Genomic DNA, 21,742 nt, shown 5'->3' on the forward strand with positions numbered 1-21,742 from the left:
CGAGAGGGAGGCGGCGGCGGCGGCGGGAGGCGGGGAGGCGGGGGACCCTGCTCGCTGCTCTGCTAAGTCGGCGCGGAGCCGCCTCGGGCCGGGCTGAGTGAGGGCTGCGCGGCGGCGGCGGGGCCGGGTCAGGATGCGGGGCTCCCGGGACCGAGCCGGGCTGGGCGGGCGGCGGCGGCGGGAGGCGGGCGGGAGCTGTCCGCGGTGCTGAAGCGGCGGCGGCGGCGGCGGGGACCCGGGGCCCGGAGCAGAGGCGCCCTTCTGGGAGCTTCGCCGAAGCCGTGAGGCGAGGGCGCCAGTCGCTCCCCGGCTCATGCCCGGCGGGCCCCCCAAGCCCCGCGGAGGAGGTGGGACTGCCCTCGGCGGGACAGGTAAGGAGCCGCCTGGGGGCGCAGCGGGAGCGCAGAGCTAGGCGCCTGGCTGGGATTGAGCTGGGGAGGGCAGTGGGACCCCTCTCAGCGACGGGGACTCTGACTTCCTTCCATCCCGAGATCGCGCCAAGTCCATCCCTCCCCCTCCCCCTACTGGCTGGAGATGCTGGCAGGGGCCTGGGGGACTAGGGCCCACACAGGCACCCGGGTACCCTGACCCTACACCGGCCAGGCCTTGACCCCAACCTCAGGCAGCTCTGAGACATCCTGCTCACAAGGAACTGAAGAGAGTCTCTAGGACTCCCAGAACCCCAGTCCCCACGACACTAGGGAAACCTAAGCCGCTTCACTAAGCTCCCCTCTCCTCTTCCAAGCCCGCTCATCAGGGTGACTGGGGTGGGCTGTGGTCCCCCTGCCTCAAGATTTCTTTACCCGGGCAATGGCCCTTGGGCCAACAGATAGGCCAGGCCCTTTTCTCCAGAGAAGGAGGGAAGTACCACAAGATACCTCAATATTTTTCCTGTGGCCCTCTTGACTCTCATGGAAGAAGGCTGGTTTTGCAATGCACTGGTTGGTGCATAAGGGCAGAGGTGGGGAACCTGAGTCCCATTTTCTCTTCGGTGACTGTATACTGGCGACCCTAGACAGAGCCTCTATTTGGAGTCTTCCTTCTGGCAAGAGCGTGCTGAATGAGCTCACTCAGGCCTGCAAAGTGCTTCCAGTTCTTCAGAACAGAGTTCTCTGAGTGGCAGAACATGGTGATCAAAATGAAACTGCGTAGAGGAAGACTGGCCTGTCGCTGTGGCTGACCACTGCTTTATCCCCATCCTCTTAACCCAGCATAACTTCTCCCCTGCCAGTCACAGAAAGGGCACTAGACTAGGAGTTCCTAGCCGGGCACTGGCATTAACTGGCTTTAGGCCAGTTATCTGACCTTTCTGAACCTCAGTTTCCTCATGTGTCCAGTGAGGATAAAGTAGCTGCTCTGTTCACCTCAAGGAACTGCCGTAGGAATCAGTGAAACAACATCTGAGATTAAAGGCTTGTCAACTGTATGCCACTAGACAAGTGTGCGTGCCTGTCCCCATGCAGCAGTCAGGCCTGCTGGCAGTGACCTGATCCTTGTCACTCTTCCGCATTTTCTCCCAGCCCAACCTTGGCTCTCTTTGTCCTTGGCCTTCTGGGGCCCCAGAGTCCGGGAAGCACAACTTATAAATCTTGAGGAGCCCAAAGGGTTCCCTCCCTTTCTCCTCTTCCGTCATCACCTATAGAAGACAATATAGAGTGAGAGTCTGGCTCAGTTTGTTTTCTTTTTTCCCCCAAGAATCACAGATCTAGGGAAACAGCTCCTTGAAGGCAAGGATTGTGTTGTTTTCATCTCTTTGCTTTCCTCCACACCTCCCCTCCCCCATAACACCTGGAAGATAGTAAGGACTCAGTAATTGGATGTAAAATAAAAGAATGAAGTTTTATAAAAGCATTCAACTAAAAGTCAGGAGCCCTGCGTTCTGGTCCCAGATCTACCACTGACTATCTCAGTCAGCTCCTCTCCCCTCTGTGGGCTTCAGTTTTCTCAATTGTCAAAGAAGGTTGAGGGAGATGAGTTTTAAGATTCTAAGCCCTGATATTCTGTGTAGCTCTCTGAGGGCTGTCCCAAGCCCTCAAATCCCTCAGTTCTCCTTGAACACAGAAGACCAACTTCATTAACCTGATTTGGAGAATAAGTTATGTTCTCTCAGTAAAGAATCAGATTTTATTAATGGAGTAGAGGGAAGCAAAGGAACCAAAAAAGGCCATTTATATTTTTTTCGTGTTTTCTTAAGATTTCCCTCTCTTCCTTATTTCCCTGAGAATGCCATGAGGGTGAGCTGGTGGGGGGTGGGGGGGCTGCCTATAAGCCCAGAGACCAGGAAAACACTCCCCACCCCTCAACCCAGAACACCCCTGTGTGTAGCCAAGGGCCAGGGATCCAGTCCTAGGCCATTTTCTCCTAGGGACCTTTCCTGACTGGGCTCCCCCCCTCCTAAGACTAGAGGAGGGGACAGTCAGGAAAGATCCATCCCTGGGGAGAGTTTTTTAATTTGAAAACACAATGAGCTTCTCTGACAATAATTTTCCTCAACTGCGGCAGGCCCAGCGATGTTCAGAAAAACCTTAGCTAATTGGCAATTGGGTAGAGCTGAGTAAGCCATGCCAGCGACCTCCCAGACTTGCCCTGCAAGCGCCCAGCCAGGGTGGGGGAATCAACCCCTCCCCCATGTCAGCACTTTCTGGCTCCCGGCTGTTGGTGCAGCACTGGCAAGAATCAGCTCTCCAGAGTTAATGGGCAGTCACCAACCCTCACAACAAAGTGATGGCAACAGTGGCAGTAGGAAGCATGGACAGGGGCTTTATTTTCTGTGTGACTGGTCTCTGGGGGTGCTGGCTTGCTGCTGGGGCTAGAACAATGCACCGCCCCGCTTCTGCAGCTGTCTGAGTAGACTTCCCAGATTCGGAGGTGTCAGGGTGCAGGGCACCTCTGGTCACCCAGGCAGACATATGCGGCTCCTCTCCCAACCAGGGAAAGCTGCCCACTGACTACTTCTTATCTTCCCCTCCAGCCCCACTTCCTACTGAGGCTCCCATTCTGATCCCCTTCACAAGGCCTCAAACGGAAAAAAGAGAGTCAACGCTGGCACATGACTGGCTAACCTCAGTTATTTGGGGCTGGGAGTAGAAGGGTGGGTGGCGGGGAGATCTGAGGAAGAGGAGGAGATCAATGTGACATGGTCATTAAATAATAATGTGTGTTGTGTGTGTGTGTGTGTGAAGCAACAGATTGAAACTGAAATACCCACATGCAGGCCCCTTCCCCTGGTGGCACATACAAGATGACAGAGGCAGAGAATATCTGGAGAAATCTGTACATTATTAATTACTTTCCAGTTCAAAAGGCCAACTCATCTGTGCATCCTAGAGGGACCTCCAACCTTAAAGTACACCACTCCAGAGAGGAAAAGGCAGAAGGAATAGGCTTCACTTTGGGGAAAAGAAATATCCCAGATTTTTAGACCTTTGGTATTTTACAAGCCCCTTCCCTTCTCAGGGGCTGGGTGGACAGCCTACCTGGAGCAAGGTCCCCTCTGCTGCAAGCCAGGAGATGCAAAAGACTGATCTCATCTCTGCTGTCTGTAACCGGGTCCTCTCTTCTCTTGCCGCCTCCTTTATTCACTCTTCCTCCTCCCTGTAGCTCCTCTGCCACCCCCCAGCCTCTACCCTTGTCCCAAGCAAACCAAGCAGAGAGTGAGAGCCCAATGCTCTACCTCTCCATCAGATGTGTTATCTTCCACTGTTAGATGCTCTGTTTTCTTCTAAGTGTTTGGGAATGAGCTGCTTCAGTGGAGAGAGAGATTGTTTCAGCAAGAATAAAGATTTGATTTCCACCTGAAAACAGACTAATTTGTGTAATGGTATCACCATTCCAATCCTACCAGCAATTTTCACCTTTGTCAGCCACAAACCCACCACTAAGACAGGCAGATTTTGCTCTGGAAGAGGCCAATCCAGCCTATGGGAGTCCAGGGTGGCAGTGGATAAAACAGAAGGTGAACTGAAGTTCCCAAGAAAAGAGCAACTGAGATGCCTCCTGTGGGAGCTGAGTATTCCAGCTGTTTATCTTTCCTGGGTTTCCCCCTCAGCCCTCTTCTCCTCACTTTCCTCCCATCTTTCCTGGGTTTCCCCCTCAGCCCTCTTCTCCTCTCTTTCTCAAATCTCTTTCCAGACCTGACCACCACCCAGGGCTTCATCTCCATACATCAATTGCCAGGTGGGGTTTCTACCCTTGTATCCCAAAGGCACTTCAAAACCAAACTCATCTGCTTCTCTTTCCCATTCTTTCCATCTGTGTGTATGTGTTTCATTTTTTCAGCTTGGTACTTGGTGACCCATTTCAATCTAAATATTCTTTTTCTTTTTTCAGTTCATGAATCATGTTCTGCTTTTGCTTCTTTAATTATTATTGTTTTCCCTCCAGTCTCTCTGTTCTGTCTTTCTGACATTCCTGTTAGATGGATGTTTGATCTCCTGGGACTCTCCTCCATTTCTCTTAACTTGCATATCTTCCATCTTTTTGTCTTTTTGCTCTATGTCTTGGGAAATTTTATTAACTTCTTCTTTTACATTAAAAAGTTAATCTTTAACTGTGTCCATTTTATTATCCAGAATCTAGATTGAATTTTTTAAAATTTAGACAATTATTTTCAATTTTTAAAATACTTTTTGGTTCTTTGACTGCTCCTTTTTCATAGCAGCCTATTCTTGTTTTATGGATGCAACATCCTCTTACATCTCTCTGAGGATATGAATTGAAAAAAATTTATATATATTTTCTATAACTTGAATGATTTGGAATTCTTGTTGGGCTGGTTTTATATTTGTTTATTTAATCTTTCTCTTTTATTGCCACATAGATATTTTTCATTATCTTTTGTTGTTCATTCAGACTCATGAATAAAAAAGATATTGACTAATATAGGCAGCTGGCATGTATTTCCTCTGAAGTTGGATAAGTTTGTTTCCCTAACAGGCCTCTCCTTTGAATGTTTATTGTTCTTACCTCTGGTGTTTGGGACTGTGACTATCTCTGTACTCATTTCTTCACCAAGGAATCTCATCTGCTTTTTATCTCCCAGAAATTCCTCTGTGTTTCTGGTCCACTGATAATCTTTTCTGTTTTCCAGTTTTGTTGTGATTTCATCATTTTGAAAATATATCCTGTCATCTTAATGGAACCTTAAGAGGGAGAAGAAGTGGACGTTTATGCTCAGGCTGCCTTCTCAAATCAACAGCTTCCCCCTAGATTTTTTGCCTAAGTTGGTGGCATCACCTTCTACTTAGTTAAAGAAACCAGAAACCTGGAAGTCATTCTTGCTCCTCTCTCTTCCTCACTATGGTTGGTCTCAAAATCCTATTCGTTTAGCCTAACTACTCCTCAGGTATTACTCTTCATCTCCATCCATTTCACCATCAGGTTCAGGTCCTCATCCCCTCCTGCCCGCATTGTACAATAGCCTCTTAATAGACTCCAAGCTTCTGTTTTCACACTCCTCAAATCCTTTCTATCCACTGCTGCCACCCAGAGTTGTTATTGTTATTCAGTTGCTAAGTTATGTCCAACTCTTTGCGACCCCAAGGACTGTAGCACACCAGGCTTCCCTGTCCTTCACTATCTCCCAGAGTTTGCTCAAACTCATGTCCATTGAGTCGGTGATGTCACCCTCTTCTCCTACTGCCTTCAGTTTTTCCCATTATCAGAGTCTTTTCCAATGAGTTGGTTCTTTGCATCAGGTGGTCAAAGTATTGGAGCTTCAGCTTCAGCATCAGGCCATCCAGTGAATATTCAGGGTTGATTTCCTTTAGGACTGACTGGTTTGATCTCCTTGCAGTCCAAGAGACTCTCAAGAGTCTTCAGCACAGCAGTTTGAAAGCATCAATTCTTCAGTGCTCAACCTTCTTTGGAGAAGGCAATGGCACCCCACTCCAGTACTTTTGCCTGGAAAATCCCATGGACAGAGGAGCCTGGTAGGCTGCAGTCCATGGGGTCGCTAAGAGTCAGACACGACTGAGCGTCTTCACTTTCACTTTTCACTTTCATGCATTGGAGAAGGAAATGGCAACCCACTCCAGTGTTCTTGCCTGGAGAATCCCAGGGATGGGGGAGCCTGGTGGGTTGCCGTCTACGGGGCCGCACAGAGTCGGACACGACTGAAGCGACTTAGCAGTAGCAGCAACCTTCTTTATGGTCCAGTTCTCACATCCATACATGACTACTGGAAAAACCATAGCTAAAACACAGGCCTGACTGTATCTCTTCCTTGAGACAACCATCATTGGCTCCCCATTGCCCAGAGTGAAAAGCTTCTCTGAAAGGAATTGGAGGCCTTCCCACCTCCCTTGCCTGATTCCATCAATATCAAGCCACCTGGCTTCCCCTCTAGACCACGGTCCCATGCTCCTGTGCTGTTTCCTCTGCTAGAAATACTCATTTCTCATTGTCTCACCTAATGACTCATCTTTTTCCTTCAAGACTCAGTTCAGATGTCACCTGCTGTGAAAACCTTTTCCTAGTTTCATCACCTCCACTCCTTTCTCAGGATAGGAGTCCCATATCAGTGTATCCACAACACTCCATGTCCTGCTAGCACAACTTACTCCATGGCATTGAAACCTTGTATTTGCTAGTCTGTATTCTCCCCTCCTCCTCAAAGTAGGTACCACTTCTGGTTGATTTTTGCATTCCAAAAACTGGTCTGGACTGCTTAAGAAGTGTTTGTTGTACAAAACTAAATATGCCCCAGCCAAATGTGCTCCATCCATCCCAGGTCCTGGAAAGAGTTTCTTAAGGAGGAGGCTCAGCCCACCTAGCTCACTCATCCACTAATTCATTCATTTATTCGTGAGACCAACTGTGTCTCCAGTTGGTGTCTCACCAACTGGAGTGCCTATTATATGCCAGGCCAGGGGCCTGGAAGCAGACAGAGTCCCCACCCTCTTGAAGCTCATGAGATCTGGTGAGGGAGAGAGACCCTAATCAAGGAATTACACTTATGTAAATAGAGACTGGGATAAGCTCTAGGAAAGAAAGAGCTGGAGCCTGGAAAGCAGATAACCAGCAACCTAAATCTAGGCTGAAGATGTAGGGATGACCTCCCTAAGGAGGTGACTTTTGAACTGAGAGCTGAAGTATTCTGATGTGGGTGGAGACAAAGTTTCTGAGCAGCATGGCTGTGAAGAAAAGGAGAGGGAAAGGACAGGAGCTGAAGGAGGGGAGGTGGCATGGAAGACAAATGTTCCTCCTCTCGGTTTCTGCCTGACTACCTCAAGGCTTTGCAGCTAAAACAAGGGACATCTTATTTTATCTCATGACATTGAGGGTCAGAAATTCACACAGGCTTGAGCTGTGTGATTATTCCACTCCATGTGGCATGGGCAGAGGTCATCCAGTGGTCCTCAGCGGACAGATGGGCTGGCTTGAAGAGTCCAAGATGGCTTCACTCACATGTCTGGCATCCTGGGATGACCAGAAGGTTGGGTTCAGCAGCCTCTGCCAACCAGAGCGTCACACACAGAGCCTTTCCAGCCTGACAGCTTCAGGGTAATTCAGAGCAGCTCAGGGTCCCAAGAGTGAGTATTCCAGCGAGCAAGGTGAAAGATGCATGACCTTCTGTAACCTGGCCTCTGAAACCTCATAGCATCACCTTAGCTGTACTATGTGGTCAAAGCAGTCACAAACCCACTCAGGTTAGAAAGGAGGGACATAGATCCCTACTTCTCGATGGGAGGAGTGTCAAAGGATTGACAGTCAGATTGTGCACTCATCACGATTTCTTTTTTAAGCCAGGAAAATGACAATATGTTTAAGTGCCATTAGGGAAGATCAAGAGTTAGGAGCATTTGAAGACAGAGGAGAAAGAAAGGATAATCAATTGTGTTAGCTTCCTGAGGAGGAAACTGAAGCAAAGAAAGCTAAATCTTCTGTTTTCCCTCAACTCTGTTGCCTCCCACCCCGACCCTGACCCCTGACTCTTTCTCTCTGCTGTCAGATACAGCAAGCAGCATCCGTGAGTCCGAAGCTGGTTTGGCGGCTCTCTTGCTTACAGGCCGGAAATCATCCAGTCCAGTCCCAAGTCATCTACTAACAGCCTCCCAAGTCACAGGACTTCACAGTTTACAGAACAGTTTACATATTATCTGCCTGGAAGTTGGTCTAGCACCTATTCTTAAAGACGGCACCTCTCCTCTGGATTGTAATCATTTCTATTTAATCTTCTGCCCTGCGAGGAAGTTCTGGCTTTTATCTTCCAGTTTAGAAGCAGTCTTTCTTGTTGCACTGAGAGATAGTGGTCAGAGGCCGAACTTCCTCACTATAGCTCTGTATTTATTTGAATCCAGACCTTAAGGTTATCTAGGCAGCCATCCCTGGGCTGCTAAATCACCCCAAATCTCTTAATCTTTTCCTAAAGCTCCCATTTCCCATTCCCTTCTATAAGGTCTCTGGTTTTAACCCATTCAAGACTAAGTCCTTGCCATTCTCACACCCACAACCGTTTATCACAACCATTTACACACAAGTAGGCTCTGAAAGGCCAGGTGTTAGACTCAGTTAAACCCAGGTTCAAATCCAGTGTCTGATACTGTTTAATCTTGGGCAAGTTACTTAACCTTTCTGAGCCTCCATTTCCTCATCTGAAAATAAGAAATAATAATAGCCAATTTCATCAGTTGTTGTACAGGTTAGAGATACAGTGTGTGAAACACGGGGCTCACGTGAGGTTGCCGTAAAAAGTAGCTGTTGTGATTTTACAGCATTCTGCTAAGGACTGGCCCCATCCCACGGACAACGACCCAACTCCTGGTCCCACATCACACTGTCCCTGTGGTCTCTTTTTAGCAGTGTTCACCCTGCCTCCTCTAAGCCCCACCCCCCCACAGCTAATCCCAGAGAATTTGATGCTGTTCAGGCCAGCAAGAGCTCTGATCAGACAGACTGGGTCAGACAGGGCTCTGCCGCTCTCCAGCTGTGTGATCTCAGAAAACCTATTTAACCTCTCTGAGTCGCAACCCCCCTCACCCGTGTTAAAAGGACAGATTACATGAGATACTGCATTTGAAGCACTTGCCATGGTGTCCAGGACAAAGCAAGCGCTCAATAGACGGCCGCCAACATAGGGTGGCAGCAAAGCAAAGTGACTCTGGGGTCAGGGTTCAGGTCCTGTCCACTACTCACCAGTTGCATGCCTGTGGGCCCTTACAAGTGTCTTATGCCTAAGTGTCTTCATCTGTAAAATGGAGACAATGATGAAGATAGTGATTTACAGAGTTTCTATAAGGATTAAGTGAGAGAATACATCACATTTAGAACAGTGCCTAGGACACAGTAAGAATTGAGTGAAGTGTGAGATGTTATTGTTTCAACCTTAAACTTCTTTGTATTTTTATATTTAAGGTACATTGACTATAAGTAGCACATTATCAGATTGTGTTGTTTTAAAAATCTAGGTTTTGTCTCTTTTTAAAATCATCTTTAAAGTATAACCTACATACAATAATGGTCACCAATTTTAAGTATACAATTCAGTGAATTTTGTGGAATACCTGCAGTCACATAAGCACTACCACAATCAAGCTGCAGAACATCACCCCCCAAAATTTTCGTGCCCCTTTGCAGTCTATCCCCTCCCCACGTGGCCCTTAGCAACCACCAATCTGCTCTTTTTCACCATAGTTTTGCCTTCTCTAGGATTTCACATAAATGGAACAATACACAATGGGACTATCTTTGTCTTTTATGGGCAATTTTATTCCATTTATATCCAATATAGCTACTCACATCGTTGGGTGTAAGTCTAACATCTTACTGTTTGTTTTCTATTTGTCTCACTGGTTCTATATTCCTTCTGCCTCATTTTGGATAAATTAAATACCTTTATTATTTCATTTCTGTTATCTCACTAGTTATATATTCATTTACTCTTCTTTCTGTGGTTATCAGAGCAATGGTTCTTAAAGTGGGTCCTTGGCCAGCAGATTCAACTCACCCAGATTCTTGTTAGAAATGAAAATTCTCAATTCCCATCCTGGAATCATAAACTATGAGGGTGGGAGCCAGCTGTCTGGGTTTATCAAGTCCTCCTGGTGATGTTGAGACTGGCTAGTTTGAGAACCACTGGCTGAAGACAACTTTTGCTTCTGGCAAACAGCAAGATTATATACAGATCACCTTAATCCAGTTAGGAGCAGAGCTGATTTAAAGCGTGGTTTCTGTCCTCAGGAGGGCTGATCTGTTACTGGTTTTTTCTACTCCCGATGGGTAGCCCTAAGGTGGTCCCAGTTGGAAATGGACATGTTTACTGGAACGCTTCTTCCTTAACCATCCCTGAACTCCACTTTTCCTCCCTGCTGGAAGAGGGGAAAACTATTGCCAAAGGTCAGGCTCAGCTGTCCTTAGCACCTTGATCCCTCAAGTTCTTACTTCCTTGGTGACTGTTCAATGCCTTCAAAGTTTCCCTGGCTTTCGTAGGCAGGTTTGTGTAACACAAGTTAGTCTGCAACTGCTGGAAAGAAGCCCTCTGTCCTGTTGTTATTTTCCCACTAGAATTACAGAGTCAAAATGAGCATTTAGAACAGTTCACTTCCTGGCATGTGGCAAAAAACTCAATAAGTATAAGTTCTTCTTCTTCTTTCTTCTCTCAGTAGAATCCTAGGGTCATCTTGAGCTGAGCTGTTAAAATCAACCCCTTCTACCCTTACCGTACATTTTAGAGATAAGCAAACCGATGTCACACTGCATGACTGGACTCCAGTGCAATCAGACTCCCTCATGAGGCTGTATTTGGATGGTTTCCTGTCCCTTGTCTGGGAGGTGGCAGCGCGCTCTCCTTCCCCAGATAATCACGGCACACTCAAGAGCCCAGCCCGGTTCTCAGCTCACAAGGAAACAAGCCAGGGACCGTGGCTTCACAGACCCGCCTCTCCTCCCGTCTTCTGGCCTGGCCCAGACCTCCAGCCACGACCACACGTTTGGAGCGATCTTCCTACATTCAGAATCCCAGACATCACATGTCTTTCCTCTGGAGCAGAGTGCACCCCTGCACACACACGCGTGCGCACACACACACACACACAGAAACATGCTCACCAGCAAGTAAGCATGTACACAGTACCATCCACAGCGTGGAAGGACCACAATCCAGGTGAGACCAGGCAGCCGAAGTGGAGATGAAAATTGCTCTGCATTGAATGCTAGTCCCTTAATCCAGGGAACAGAGGGGGGCAACCATAAGCAACAGACCGAAAGATCAGGCCAGGCCAAGGACAAGAGAAGACTGGGCGAGAGCCAGCCACCACCTCCAGCTGGCCAGGACTCGGAGCTGGGTCCCCAGAGTCAGCCCAGTGAACTCCTGTGTGACCCTAACGGGTGACAGAAAGAGCATGACCTGTTAAGAGAATCATGACCCTTAGCCAGACCGTGGGCAGGTGCTGCAGCCTGTGACTTGGTTGCTTTCTGAAAACGGGTGTGTGAGACGGCATGTGTGTGCCTCCTGCCTCTCTGCGCGTATTGGACAGGGGGCAGGTTTTGATGTCGTGCTCGGCCTCATTCCTTCTCAGAAGGAGTGCCCCAGCCTGGGGAGGTTTTAAACTGATTTTAGATAATTTGGCTCAGAAGAAATCCATTAATTTTTTTTTCTGATTTAAAAGTAGTGCATGCTCATCGTAAAAAATGAATGTGGAAAACAGAAAAAAATGTGGTGTTAAAAAAAAAAAATGAAAAGCACCTGTGCTCCCACCCCTGGAGATAATCACTGTTGACATTTTGGCGGAGTTGAGATCACATGCACATTCAGTGTTCTTTTTTCCCTTCTCACTGAATCTACAGAGAGCATTTTCTCATATTATTCCTTTTTTTGCAAACCTGTTTGAAGGCCCTGTACCATTGTTTTTGCACCATAATTTATTTAACTTGCCCCCAACTGTTGGACTTTCAGGTGACTTCCAGATTGTCCTTATGGTGGAAAACCCAGGCTCATATACCTGTGTGCATGAAGCGCCGATTTCTACTTAAAGGCACGACCAGGGCACGTGTTGGGGGGTAGGGGACACTGATCCAGGAAAGGGTGCATGGCTTGGCTTTCAGAGGTTCAGCTGTCTGTACTTTGACCAATAGAGGGTGGCTGGCAGGAGCTGGGTGATGGGCTGGGATACAGCCACCCCTGCCAGCCCTGGATAAGGGCCCTCCCAAACACCCCTCAGAGCTCCAGGGCCTGACTCCTGGTCACAAGTATCCCTCCTTTGCCCCTAGGGGATGACAGTATGGCCTCTTGGTGAGGCAAGGCATAGGGCAGGGGTGAGTTTGATGCATTCATCTGTTCTGAGGACCCTAGGGCTGGTCTCCCCAACCCTACTCCCTCAGAAAGGCCCCTGCCCACCTTTGCCCACATGGATGGAAGCCCAGAGAGTAGGCGAGGTGAGCAGGGGCAGGGGCCAGGTGGAGGGGCAGAGCTGGGATAAGGCAGCCAAGAGGGAGTTGGGAAGCCAGGCAACAACCCCTTGGCTCCGTGGGTCATCTGGCAAATAGATGTCTTGCCTTCCCTTTGCCTCCCTGACCCTGCTGGAGGGGCTGTGGTGGGGAAGGTGAGCTCTGCACCCCCTGGGCTCATCTGAGTGTGCTCATCCATTCCTGACTACTGAAAGAGGACAGGGAGTGGGGGAATCTCACTTCTGGAGGGCTCCTCAAACTATGGAATTGTGGTATGTTAGTGCCACCATCGCCATCGGTGGCTGTTTAATCCAACTCCTCTGGTTCCAAATGGGGAAACTGTCAGGTCAAAAAGCTAATGTGGATCAGGAATGGAAACTCTGTGTATCTAACTCTCAAACCCACAAGCCTGTGGTCACATGTCCGTTAGCTCTATGTCCATGGCTCACATCTGCTGGTGGGGGGAGGCTGTGACAGGGGCTTAGAAGCTGCCCTGGGGAGTTAGAGGGTCCAGCCCTGCTGGGAATCAGCCCAGAGGGGCCCAGGCATGAATGTAACCTTGTGAGGCCTCTGCCTTGGATGCCCAGCTCCCTATCAGCAGGAAGAAGCCCCTTCACGTCACTGTAGTCCAAGGGCTCCCCTCCCTGCATTCTGACCTCTGGAGAGGAAGGAGGAGAGAGCAGCAGTGAGGCCTCTGGGTTGATGAGCATGCCTCCCCCCAGAGAGCAGTGACCTAACCCCTCCTCCAGATCCCAGAATTCACCTTAGAAGGGAGGTGAGCCTAAGGAGCATCCCCTAAGACCATACTTGGGGAGAAGCGCCAACACCAGGAAGAGCTGACCTCTGTGAGCACGTGGCATGGGGCGAGCTCTGAGCTAAACGTGGGCCCACCCAACCTGAGAACAAATCCTCTGTCGATGCAGCATCCCACCTGCCACCGATCCTGACAGTATCTCCCAAGGCCCACTCCCATTTCTCCATCTGCTCACCATAGAGTCTCAGCGGTCCTCAGTTTATCAGAAGCCACGGCAAAGCCTTCTATCCATGAGACAGTCAGTCTAAGCCACCCCCCACACACAGCCACAAGGAAGGCTTCAGGACCCTAATCTCATCCTATCAACCCTGCCAAGACCCCTGAAGGCCCCTTTGACCTCAACAGGGCTGCATGGTCTGGCCCCGCAGTCCGTCTCACACCTTTCTCTGTACCTGCAGCCACACCAGCCTCATCTCTGGCTCTCAGACCAACCAGATTTTATCCGCCCACTGCGTGAAATGTGCACCCTCTCCTCTCGCCTTGTCAACCTATCTTCTTCCTTCAGATCTCAGCTCCAAAGCCTCCCCTTGCACCTCCGTGTCAGTTCTATCCGTCGTATATTCTGACACCCTCTGCTGTACTTCCCCTACAGGGCAGGCGTCTTCCCCAGACTGTGAGCTCTGGGAGACCAAGTGTGCAGCCTTCTTCCTCCGCCTGCTTCATCCCCAGCATCTGTACAGCACCTGGCCATCGCTGACGCTCAGTGGTCATGCGGTGAATGGATAAATGAATGACCCAGCTCTATGAGGTAAGTTCTGCTGCAAAGAAACGGAGGATCTGAGTTAAACAGCCAGCTCAAGGTCCTGCGGCTGGCCGGTGGTACAGACAGGGTCCAGGGCAAGTCAGACTGCAGAGTCTGTGCTCGTCACTACTTCCTGTCCTTCATCCAGAATGCCGGCCGCAGTGTCTGTCTGTCTTGCTCTCCCTAGCAGGCCCTCTGAGGACGGCTCAACTGGCCACCAAGTCCCAGGGTTCTGGGGCTCGCCTCCCCGGAGCTGCCCCCAGAACCATGGAGAGTCTGAGTGAGCTACAGAACCCACTGCTGCCTCGGAGCCCCACGCACCTCCATGGCCCCTACCCCTATCCCGAGGCTTCTCCTGCCTGGCCCTGCCGGGAGAAGATCTATTCCTACCTCCTGGGCGGTGCTGACCCTGCGCATGCCCACCAGCTCCTGGACCCCGGGTCCCTGCAGCTGGCTGTGGAGGCCTGGTACAGGCCCAGCTGTCTCCTGGGGAGGGACAAGGTCAAGGAGCCCAGGGCAGGCAGCTGTGAGACCAGCTTCACAGAGGGCAGGGAGCCCCCAGCTGGGCCTACGGAGCAGTCCACGGAACCTAGCCAAGCGGAAGAGGATGTCGCCATCCAGACTGTGTCCTATGGGGTTCAAGAGGAGCTCCAAGGCCAAGAGGGTGACCCGGAGGAAGAAGAGGTAAGCATGTGCGTGTAAATGCAGATTCTCAGGCCTACCTCCGGGCACTGAGACTTTGCAGGCCTGGCTTGGGCCCCAGGAGTCTGTATTTTACTAAAGAAAAGGCCCTCTGGCACAGATGCTAGCCACACTTTGAGAAACACTAGTTAAAGCTGACAGTTTAATTTTTTTTTTTTTTTACTATTTATTGCATTAGGGTATCTTTCTATTGAAGCTCATGTACAATATTATGTAAGTTTCAGGTGTACAACATAGTGATTCACAATTTTTAAAGGTTATGACTATTTGACTTTTTTTTTTTAATGTGAACCATTTTCAAAGTCTTTATTGAATTTGTTAGAATATTGTTTCTGTTTTATGTTTTGGTTTTCCGGCCGCAAGGCATATGGGATCCTAGCTCCCTGGCCAGGGATTGAACCTGCACCCCTTGCATTGGAAGGTGAAGTCTTAACCACTGGACTGCCAGGGAAGTCCCCTATTTGACTTTTTAATAGCATTTTTTGTTCTTGTTTTTTTTTTTCCAGTTCAATCGAGATATAATTATTATGTAACATTAAGGTATACAATGCCATGATTTGATTCATGTATCTATCACAAAATGTTTACCACAATAAGGTTAGTTAACACACCATTTACCTCACCTAATTGCCATTTTGCTGTTGCTATAAAGAGAACATTTAAGATCTACTCTCATAGAAACTTTCAAGTATATAATACATTATTATTAACTACAGTCACCACGCTGTAGCAGATCCCCAGAACTTATTCCCCTTATAACTGGAAGTTTTTACTCTTTAACCAACTTCTCCTCATTGTTCCTACTCCCTAGCCCCCAGCAACCACCGACCTACTCACTGTTTCTCTGAATTCAGCTTTCTTGGATCCTACATATAAGTGAGATCAAATGGTATTTGTCTTGGGCTTCTTTCACTTAGCATAATGTATCAAGACTCATGTTGGCCCAAATGGCAGGATTTTCTTCTTTTTATGGCTGAATGATAGTCCCTTATACATATAGATAAACATTGTCTTTGTCCACTCATCCCTCCATCTATGGACTTCTGGTCTTTGAGGAACGTTCACCTGGTTCTTGTTTTCTTAATTATATAAGCAATTTAAAGTCAATGCAAAAAATTATTCAAAGATAGCAATTATTTTAGTGAATGATCTTCCAGTCTTTTCACTTACGTTTTTTTCTACCTCCCCCGCCCCAAAAGAGTTCTTGCTATACATATTTCTGTAACTGAATTTTCCTCTCTAAGCAACCCATTGGCTCCACGTAATCTAATATTTTCTACCAAGGTGAATTTTAAGGGTTATATGGTATCCCATTATAAATTCTTCCACCACTTATTAACCCAATCTCTTGGTCACTGGGCGTTGAGACTGTTCCTGATCTTTCACGGTTACTATCCTATAATGAACATTCTAGTACATGTATACTTGTTCATGTATTCTTGCATGTGTATACTTGTAGTCTTTCCTAGTGATAAATCCCCAAGGGTGGAATCATCGAACCATTGCCAAGGTTTTGGTAGAGAGTCCGGAGCCCAATCCACACTCCCGCTAACAACAGATGAGTCTGCCCGCTGCCCCATGCCACTGCCGATGGGTGTCCCCCAGGTCACAAGAGCCCACTCATGTTTTGCAGAGTGATGCCACATCAACGGAGAGTGAAAGTGAAGACAACTTCCTTACTCTGCCTCCCAGGGACCACCTGGGTCTCACCATCTTCTCCATGCTCTGCTGCTTCTGGCCCCTGGGCATCGCCGCCTTCTACTTCTCCCAGGGGGTAAGAGGCTTTATGGGGGCCCAGGGCTTCTGCTGTGGCCACCCTCCCTCCCCGGGGCACCTGGGGTCAGGGCCTGGGGGGCTGGGGCTATTTTGCTGGGCAAGGGGATGTTCCTTTTCACCAGCGCCTCTCTCTCCCTAGACCAGCAAGGCAATCTCCAAGGGGGACTTCCGCCTGGCCAACACCACCTCCCGCCGGGCCCTCTTCCTGGCCACACTGTCCATCGCCGTGGGGGCTGGTCTCTATGTGGCCGTGGTGGTGGCCCTGGCAGCTTACATGTCCCAGAATGGCCACGGCTAGTGGCCAAGAAGGCCTGGCATCCTGACTCCCCTACTCTGCCTGAGGAGGCAGAGAGGGGGTGCTGGGGGTAGCAGACTCTCTGGGGAGACAACTCATGGGGGTGGCTTGTCAGGAGGAGGCCTCCCAGGCTGCAGCCAGCGGGGCACGACCTTCACTCCCTCCTGCCCATTGCCACCAGCCTAGAGCATGCCAGGGGGCATCACTCAGTCCAGGAGAGGGAAGGGCTGCCCACCCGGCCATCCAGGCAGAGCTGCCTCTGGCTGGGAGCTCTCCCCATTCTGCTCATTCCCCAAAGGGTCTCCTGCCCTGCGGCAACACACTACCCAACTCTGCTAACCTCTCCACAAAGAAGAGCAGATTACAGGGAGAGAAAGGGATGCCTGGGGGGCAGAGGAGCGGACCCAGTCCTTCCAGCGCACAGGAGTCTCCACCTGGGGTCTCCCTGAACTTCCCAACTCCACTCTCTGGCCTGTGATGCCCAGACCTCAGCCAGCCAAGATGGAAATACACACAAAGGGACCCCCTTGGTCTTTCTGGTTCTAGAGGGTGCTTACCTCTTCTGTGGGCATGTAAGACAGAGTAGATTCTAGGTGGAGAAGGGGTGCCTGGGGCGGGTAAACTGTACTGGGGGCAGGTTCTTGGAGCGTCTTTATGCAGGAGTGAAAGGCAGATGAGATGACAGAGAGCCTGAAGGGCCCTGGAATATCGTTGCTCCTGTTCTCTGCCCCCATCCTCCTTTTCTGGATTCCTCCGGGGGCTCTGAGCTGGCACCATGCCAGGCAGACAGAGAGAGAGAGAGTTCCATCAGTCCAGCAGCCACTGAGTGCAGAATCCTGGATCCAGCCAAGGAGGAACGTAGCGAGGAGACCCTGCATAGTGAGTGTAGATGAAGGGAGGGACACAGGGCTGGCATGGCAGCTGAGAAGCCCAGGAGGGCCTCCTAGAGGAGGTGAGCAAGGTCTAGATGGATATAGAGAATGTATTGAAAGGATACTAAGGGATGACCCTTAGTATTTGTGGGCAGGGATGTGGCAGGAGCCTCCCATGGGAGTTTTGGAGCTATTTGGATTACACCTAAAACATCCAGCTGGAGCCCAACTGAAGGTTCCACCAACTCAAAGAAGAGGAAAGTCAGGCCTGTGTCTCAAATGCCAGTGATGTTTTTCCACCTCTGAATGCTGGAGGTCAGTGATGGACCCCTGGTCAGCCTTGGAGCTTCTTCACCGGCACCTCTTCTCAGAGCTGCTCTTAACACTATAGGGAAATTTCAGAATTCTAGAAATACCCAGACAGGCAGGAGGAACGCATTTGGGAGGGCAGGCCTGTCAGCGTTCAAGCTGTGGCTGTCATTGTGCATGATCGGTGGACCTGGTCATTCTGGGGCCCCATCCAGAGCTTGGGGCTGTGAACCCAATGTGTCCACCATCCTCCGCGAGCCCAGACATTACCCAGCCCTCCACTCACTGCATCCCCTGAAGTCTCACAGGCCCAGGATCAGCAGTTTTAATGCTCCATTACTGTATATACTTATCCTTGTAATAAACATTTCTGTAACACCTGGTGCCCTCTGGGCCTCTTCCTGTCCCCGCCTACCTCCACCTTTGCCTGCGTCTGATCCTTCCCCAAGACTGACCTCCATCCCACAGTCTACTGCTCCTGGCCCCTTGCAGCACGTTCTCTAGAGGACCTGCCCACATCCGGGCCTTAGGAGAAGGGGTAGGCGCTCTGGCTTGGAGGACTACTCTGCTGGGAGTAGCCTGGATGCAGGGTGATGGTGTGGCATGCATTTGAATCTGCAAGACAAGATGAGGTCCAAGCTGAAGAAAATCCATTCTAGACTCGAGAGCCTTGGAGGTCAGGAGGAAGAGACGTGGGCCAGGGTGACTGAAGCTCCCCTGAGCTGCCTGGACCCATCAGGGGTGGACACAGGTATGGGGTCACCAAGGACCCCACTCCCCTGATGCCCTCTCTCGAGTCCCTCATACCTCCCAATGGGGGCTGCTCAAGCGTGGTGTGGGGAGGAAACCATCACTGTCTGCCTCAGGCCCCAACCTCAGCACCAAATCCCCAGTATCCTCTCTGTTCCAGGCCCCCAGGAACCTGCCTGGGCTGGCAGAGGGACCAGCCTGGCCTCTCGGTCACTGCATGGAGGGCACTGGCATGCCCACACTCACACATGACTACTCGGAAGACACAGCTCCGCGCGCGCGCACACACACACACACACACACACATGCCGCACAGGCTGGGTACCCCTGAGACAGAGATCACTGCATGATACTCATTAGAAGATACTCTTGGGAGAACATTCGAGGAGAGGAGCAGAAGGAGACAGATCTGAACTATGGGGAGGTCAGGCTGCAGTGCTGGCCAAACGACTGTCTGGGCCAACCTGAGGTGGGGCCTGGAGCCAAGGTGCCCTTCAGAGTTGACTCAAGGTGGGACGAAGGGCCAGGCCTCCACTGCAATGGATGGGAGCCACCCAGAAAGGGCTGTGACCCTTGGGCAAAGTGGCTCTCTTCAGCCGAGGCTGCTCCCAGGGTGAGGGATGCCCTGAAGGCTGTTTGCTGGAGGACGAAGCCCGTCATTCCCGCGGGGCCCTGAGCAGCGCATCACCGCACCCAGCACACCCGCCACGCAGCAACAGACCTACATCCTGCGGCCTTTACCTCCCCACACCGAAGGCTGCTTCCTGGGAACTCTGTGCCACTGGGCCCACAGGTAGGATAAGCTGAAGGTGCTTCTACCACTGATGGATGGAAGCTGGTGGACAAATACCCCCAGGTTTTGCGGCATCTCGATGGAAGGACACCAGCCATGTTCCACCTGCTCTGAGGATTCCCCAGAAGGATGGAGCTTCAGCTACCGGCAGTGGCAATTTAACCAAAAGCACATCCCTCACTGGTTGCCTTCCTCTCCCCATCTTCTTCCTCATTTTCCTGCCTCCTGGGATCAGCTCCCAATAAACTACCCACAATCGAACCCTTGCCTCAGAGAAACCCTGGGGAACGCAAACCAAGATACAGACACACACACACACACACACGCGTACATATACACACAGCATGTGCCTGCCCGCACCTCCGTACATACACACTTCCATCCATGCCCGTGCACACACGGGCACAGCCCACACAAGCACAGATACTGCCTGCACACACTCGCATATGCACACACACACAGCACATCCGCATGCTGGGGTGACGCAGGAAACGTGGTGGCCCCACCCAGCCCCGCCTGCGCTGGGGTCTCCTCATGCCCAGCGGGCTGGGTGCCCAGCAGTGGGCAGCATGCACTCCAGTCCAGGTCCTGCAGCCCCTGCCTCCTGCCCAGCCCCCCCGGACGCTGCTCCATGCCTGGAGACAAAAGAGAAGCAGCCCAACGATGTCCTGTGTTCAACCCAGGTCTTGCTCTCCACGGTCCTCACCCACCCCCTACCCTCAGCAGCAAACTCAGACTCTGCAGAGAAAATACAGTCAGCAGTAACAGAGCCCCTTGAGGCTTCTCTGACCAGACCCCTCAGAAGGGCCCATCCTGTGGAGCCCGGGGCCGGTCCTGATCAGTCCCTGCCACTTGAGCAGAGCCCCTTCCCCTGGCAAGCCGGGGCCTGCCTCTGGGCATGCCTGGGGCACATCAGGCCTCTTGCTTCCAGCTCTGCCTGAGTCTCAGTGCCTGAGGCTCTGGGGAAGCAGGGGGCCGGCAGTTACCCCCCCCCCCATTCCTGGCTGGTTCCTCGGGCTGGCAGAGGAGCTGGGGGCAGGGAGGGTCCCCTGGGCATAGGTGCCCGTGATGAGCCGCAGTACCAGCACATCTGTGCAAATATCACCAATTATTTTCCTCACTATAAACACCCAGCAGGAAGGCAGGGAAGCAACCAACCCAAACTGTTTAAAATAGAAACCGAAATTGCTGCGCAGGGAAGTCGGGGCAGCGGGCAGAGTGGGGACTTGTACCAGGAACTGGGGTCTCCCCCTCCAGCTGCCCTTATGGTGCACCTGCTCCCCTCCCCCTCCCTGCAACCCCATCTCAACTTTCTCCTCCACTGGCCAAGTGGGAAGGAGATGGGAAGGGTCATCCCTGGGGGTAGAAGGGTGGGACAGGCCCTCTGCAGGGGAGGGAAGACGGCTGAGGGACAGACACAAAGGAAGCAGGAGCCAGCGGTGGGGCAGCTGGGCTACAGAGTGGAGGGGAGGGGGCCTCCCTTCAGTGCTCCCCAGTGTGGAGGCAGGAGGGTTACCCTCGGATAGCAGGCTGGGGACCTTGGGATGCTGGGCCAAGTGGGACCAGTGACCTGCTGCCCACTCTGAATGAAAGGACTTTTCTTGATGGTGGAAAGGGCTAGAAACCAGCTCCCTGGGGGCCTCAGCTGACTTCTCTGTCCCTCCTTCCCCACAAACAGAGCTGATAGACAGCAGGTCGCTGGTACAGTCACACGGGTCATCAGAATGCTGAAACACTTCCTTACCAGTTGATAAACAGACCCTGCCCCAAGTCCCACGCCCGCCCCCACCCCGGCCCAATATTTCCCTTTCCAGCCTTCCTGGTTCCTCCCCTAGGTCCCCCAGCTTCCCCCTAGAAACTAAAGGGTTAACAACGGGCACAGTAGCCCCCCTCCCCCCAAGTGCTCAGGCAGCCAGAGCTGCCCTGACTGTTAAATATCTCAGATGTCACCCCTGCCACACCAAGACATCAACTCTGTGCCCACGGCCTCTCTCCTCCCCTCGGGATGCTCCGGGGCAGCGGGCTGTCAGCAAACCTGCTGCTCCTTGGTCTGCTCCTGTGTCCCGACTGCTTCCCAGAGAAGGTCCCAGCACGTGTCCGGGGCCCAGCCAGTCCCAAGCCCCACCCAGAGGACAGGAAGGGGGTGCGCTGAAGCAGGGGTCCGTGGCCACGAGGTAAGGATGTGAATCCTCCGTGCTGCAGTGAGAAGCAGCCCAAGAGAGGATCTGATCACAGTCCCTGATGCTGCGCAAGAGACAGCCTGGGCCCAGAGAGGGAGGTGAGCTGCCCAGTGTCACGCAGCAAT

General features: G+C 51.2%; 1 protein-coding gene across 1 annotated transcript; it reads left to right on the forward strand.

Annotated features, from left to right (window-relative positions):
• The first annotated feature begins 219 nt into the window (after window positions 1-219).
• On the forward strand, window positions 220-18,274 carry SYNDIG1L (synapse differentiation inducing 1 like). The gene is made up of 5 exons (XM_043920423.1): window positions 220-371; window positions 13,791-13,946; window positions 14,128-14,624; window positions 16,276-16,416; window positions 16,558-18,274. The coding sequence occupies exons 3-5, from the start codon at window positions 14,208-14,210 to the stop codon at window positions 16,714-16,716; spliced, it is 717 nt and encodes a 238-aa protein (XP_043776358.1). The 5' UTR covers window positions 220-371; window positions 13,791-13,946; window positions 14,128-14,207; the 3' UTR covers window positions 16,717-18,274.
• Window positions 18,275-21,742: the final 3,468 nt, after the last annotated feature.

Source organism: Cervus elaphus, chromosome 12 (genome assembly GCF_910594005.1).
Source record: "Cervus elaphus chromosome 12, mCerEla1.1, whole genome shotgun sequence".
In the NCBI taxonomy this organism is placed as follows: Eukaryota; Metazoa; Chordata; class Mammalia; order Artiodactyla; family Cervidae; genus Cervus; species Cervus elaphus.

Coding starts and splice junctions, on each gene's coding strand:
- SYNDIG1L (XM_043920423.1), top strand. CDS start 14,208: ATGGAGAGTCTGAGTGAGCTACAGAACCCACTGCTGCCTCGGAGCCCC. Junction 14,625..16,275: donor GTGACCCGGAGGAAGAAGAG/GTAAGCATGTGC, acceptor CATGTTTTGCAG/AGTGATGCCACATCAACGGA. Junction 16,417..16,557: donor CCTTCTACTTCTCCCAGGGG/GTAAGAGGCTTT, acceptor CTCTCTCCCTAG/ACCAGCAAGGCAATCTCCAA.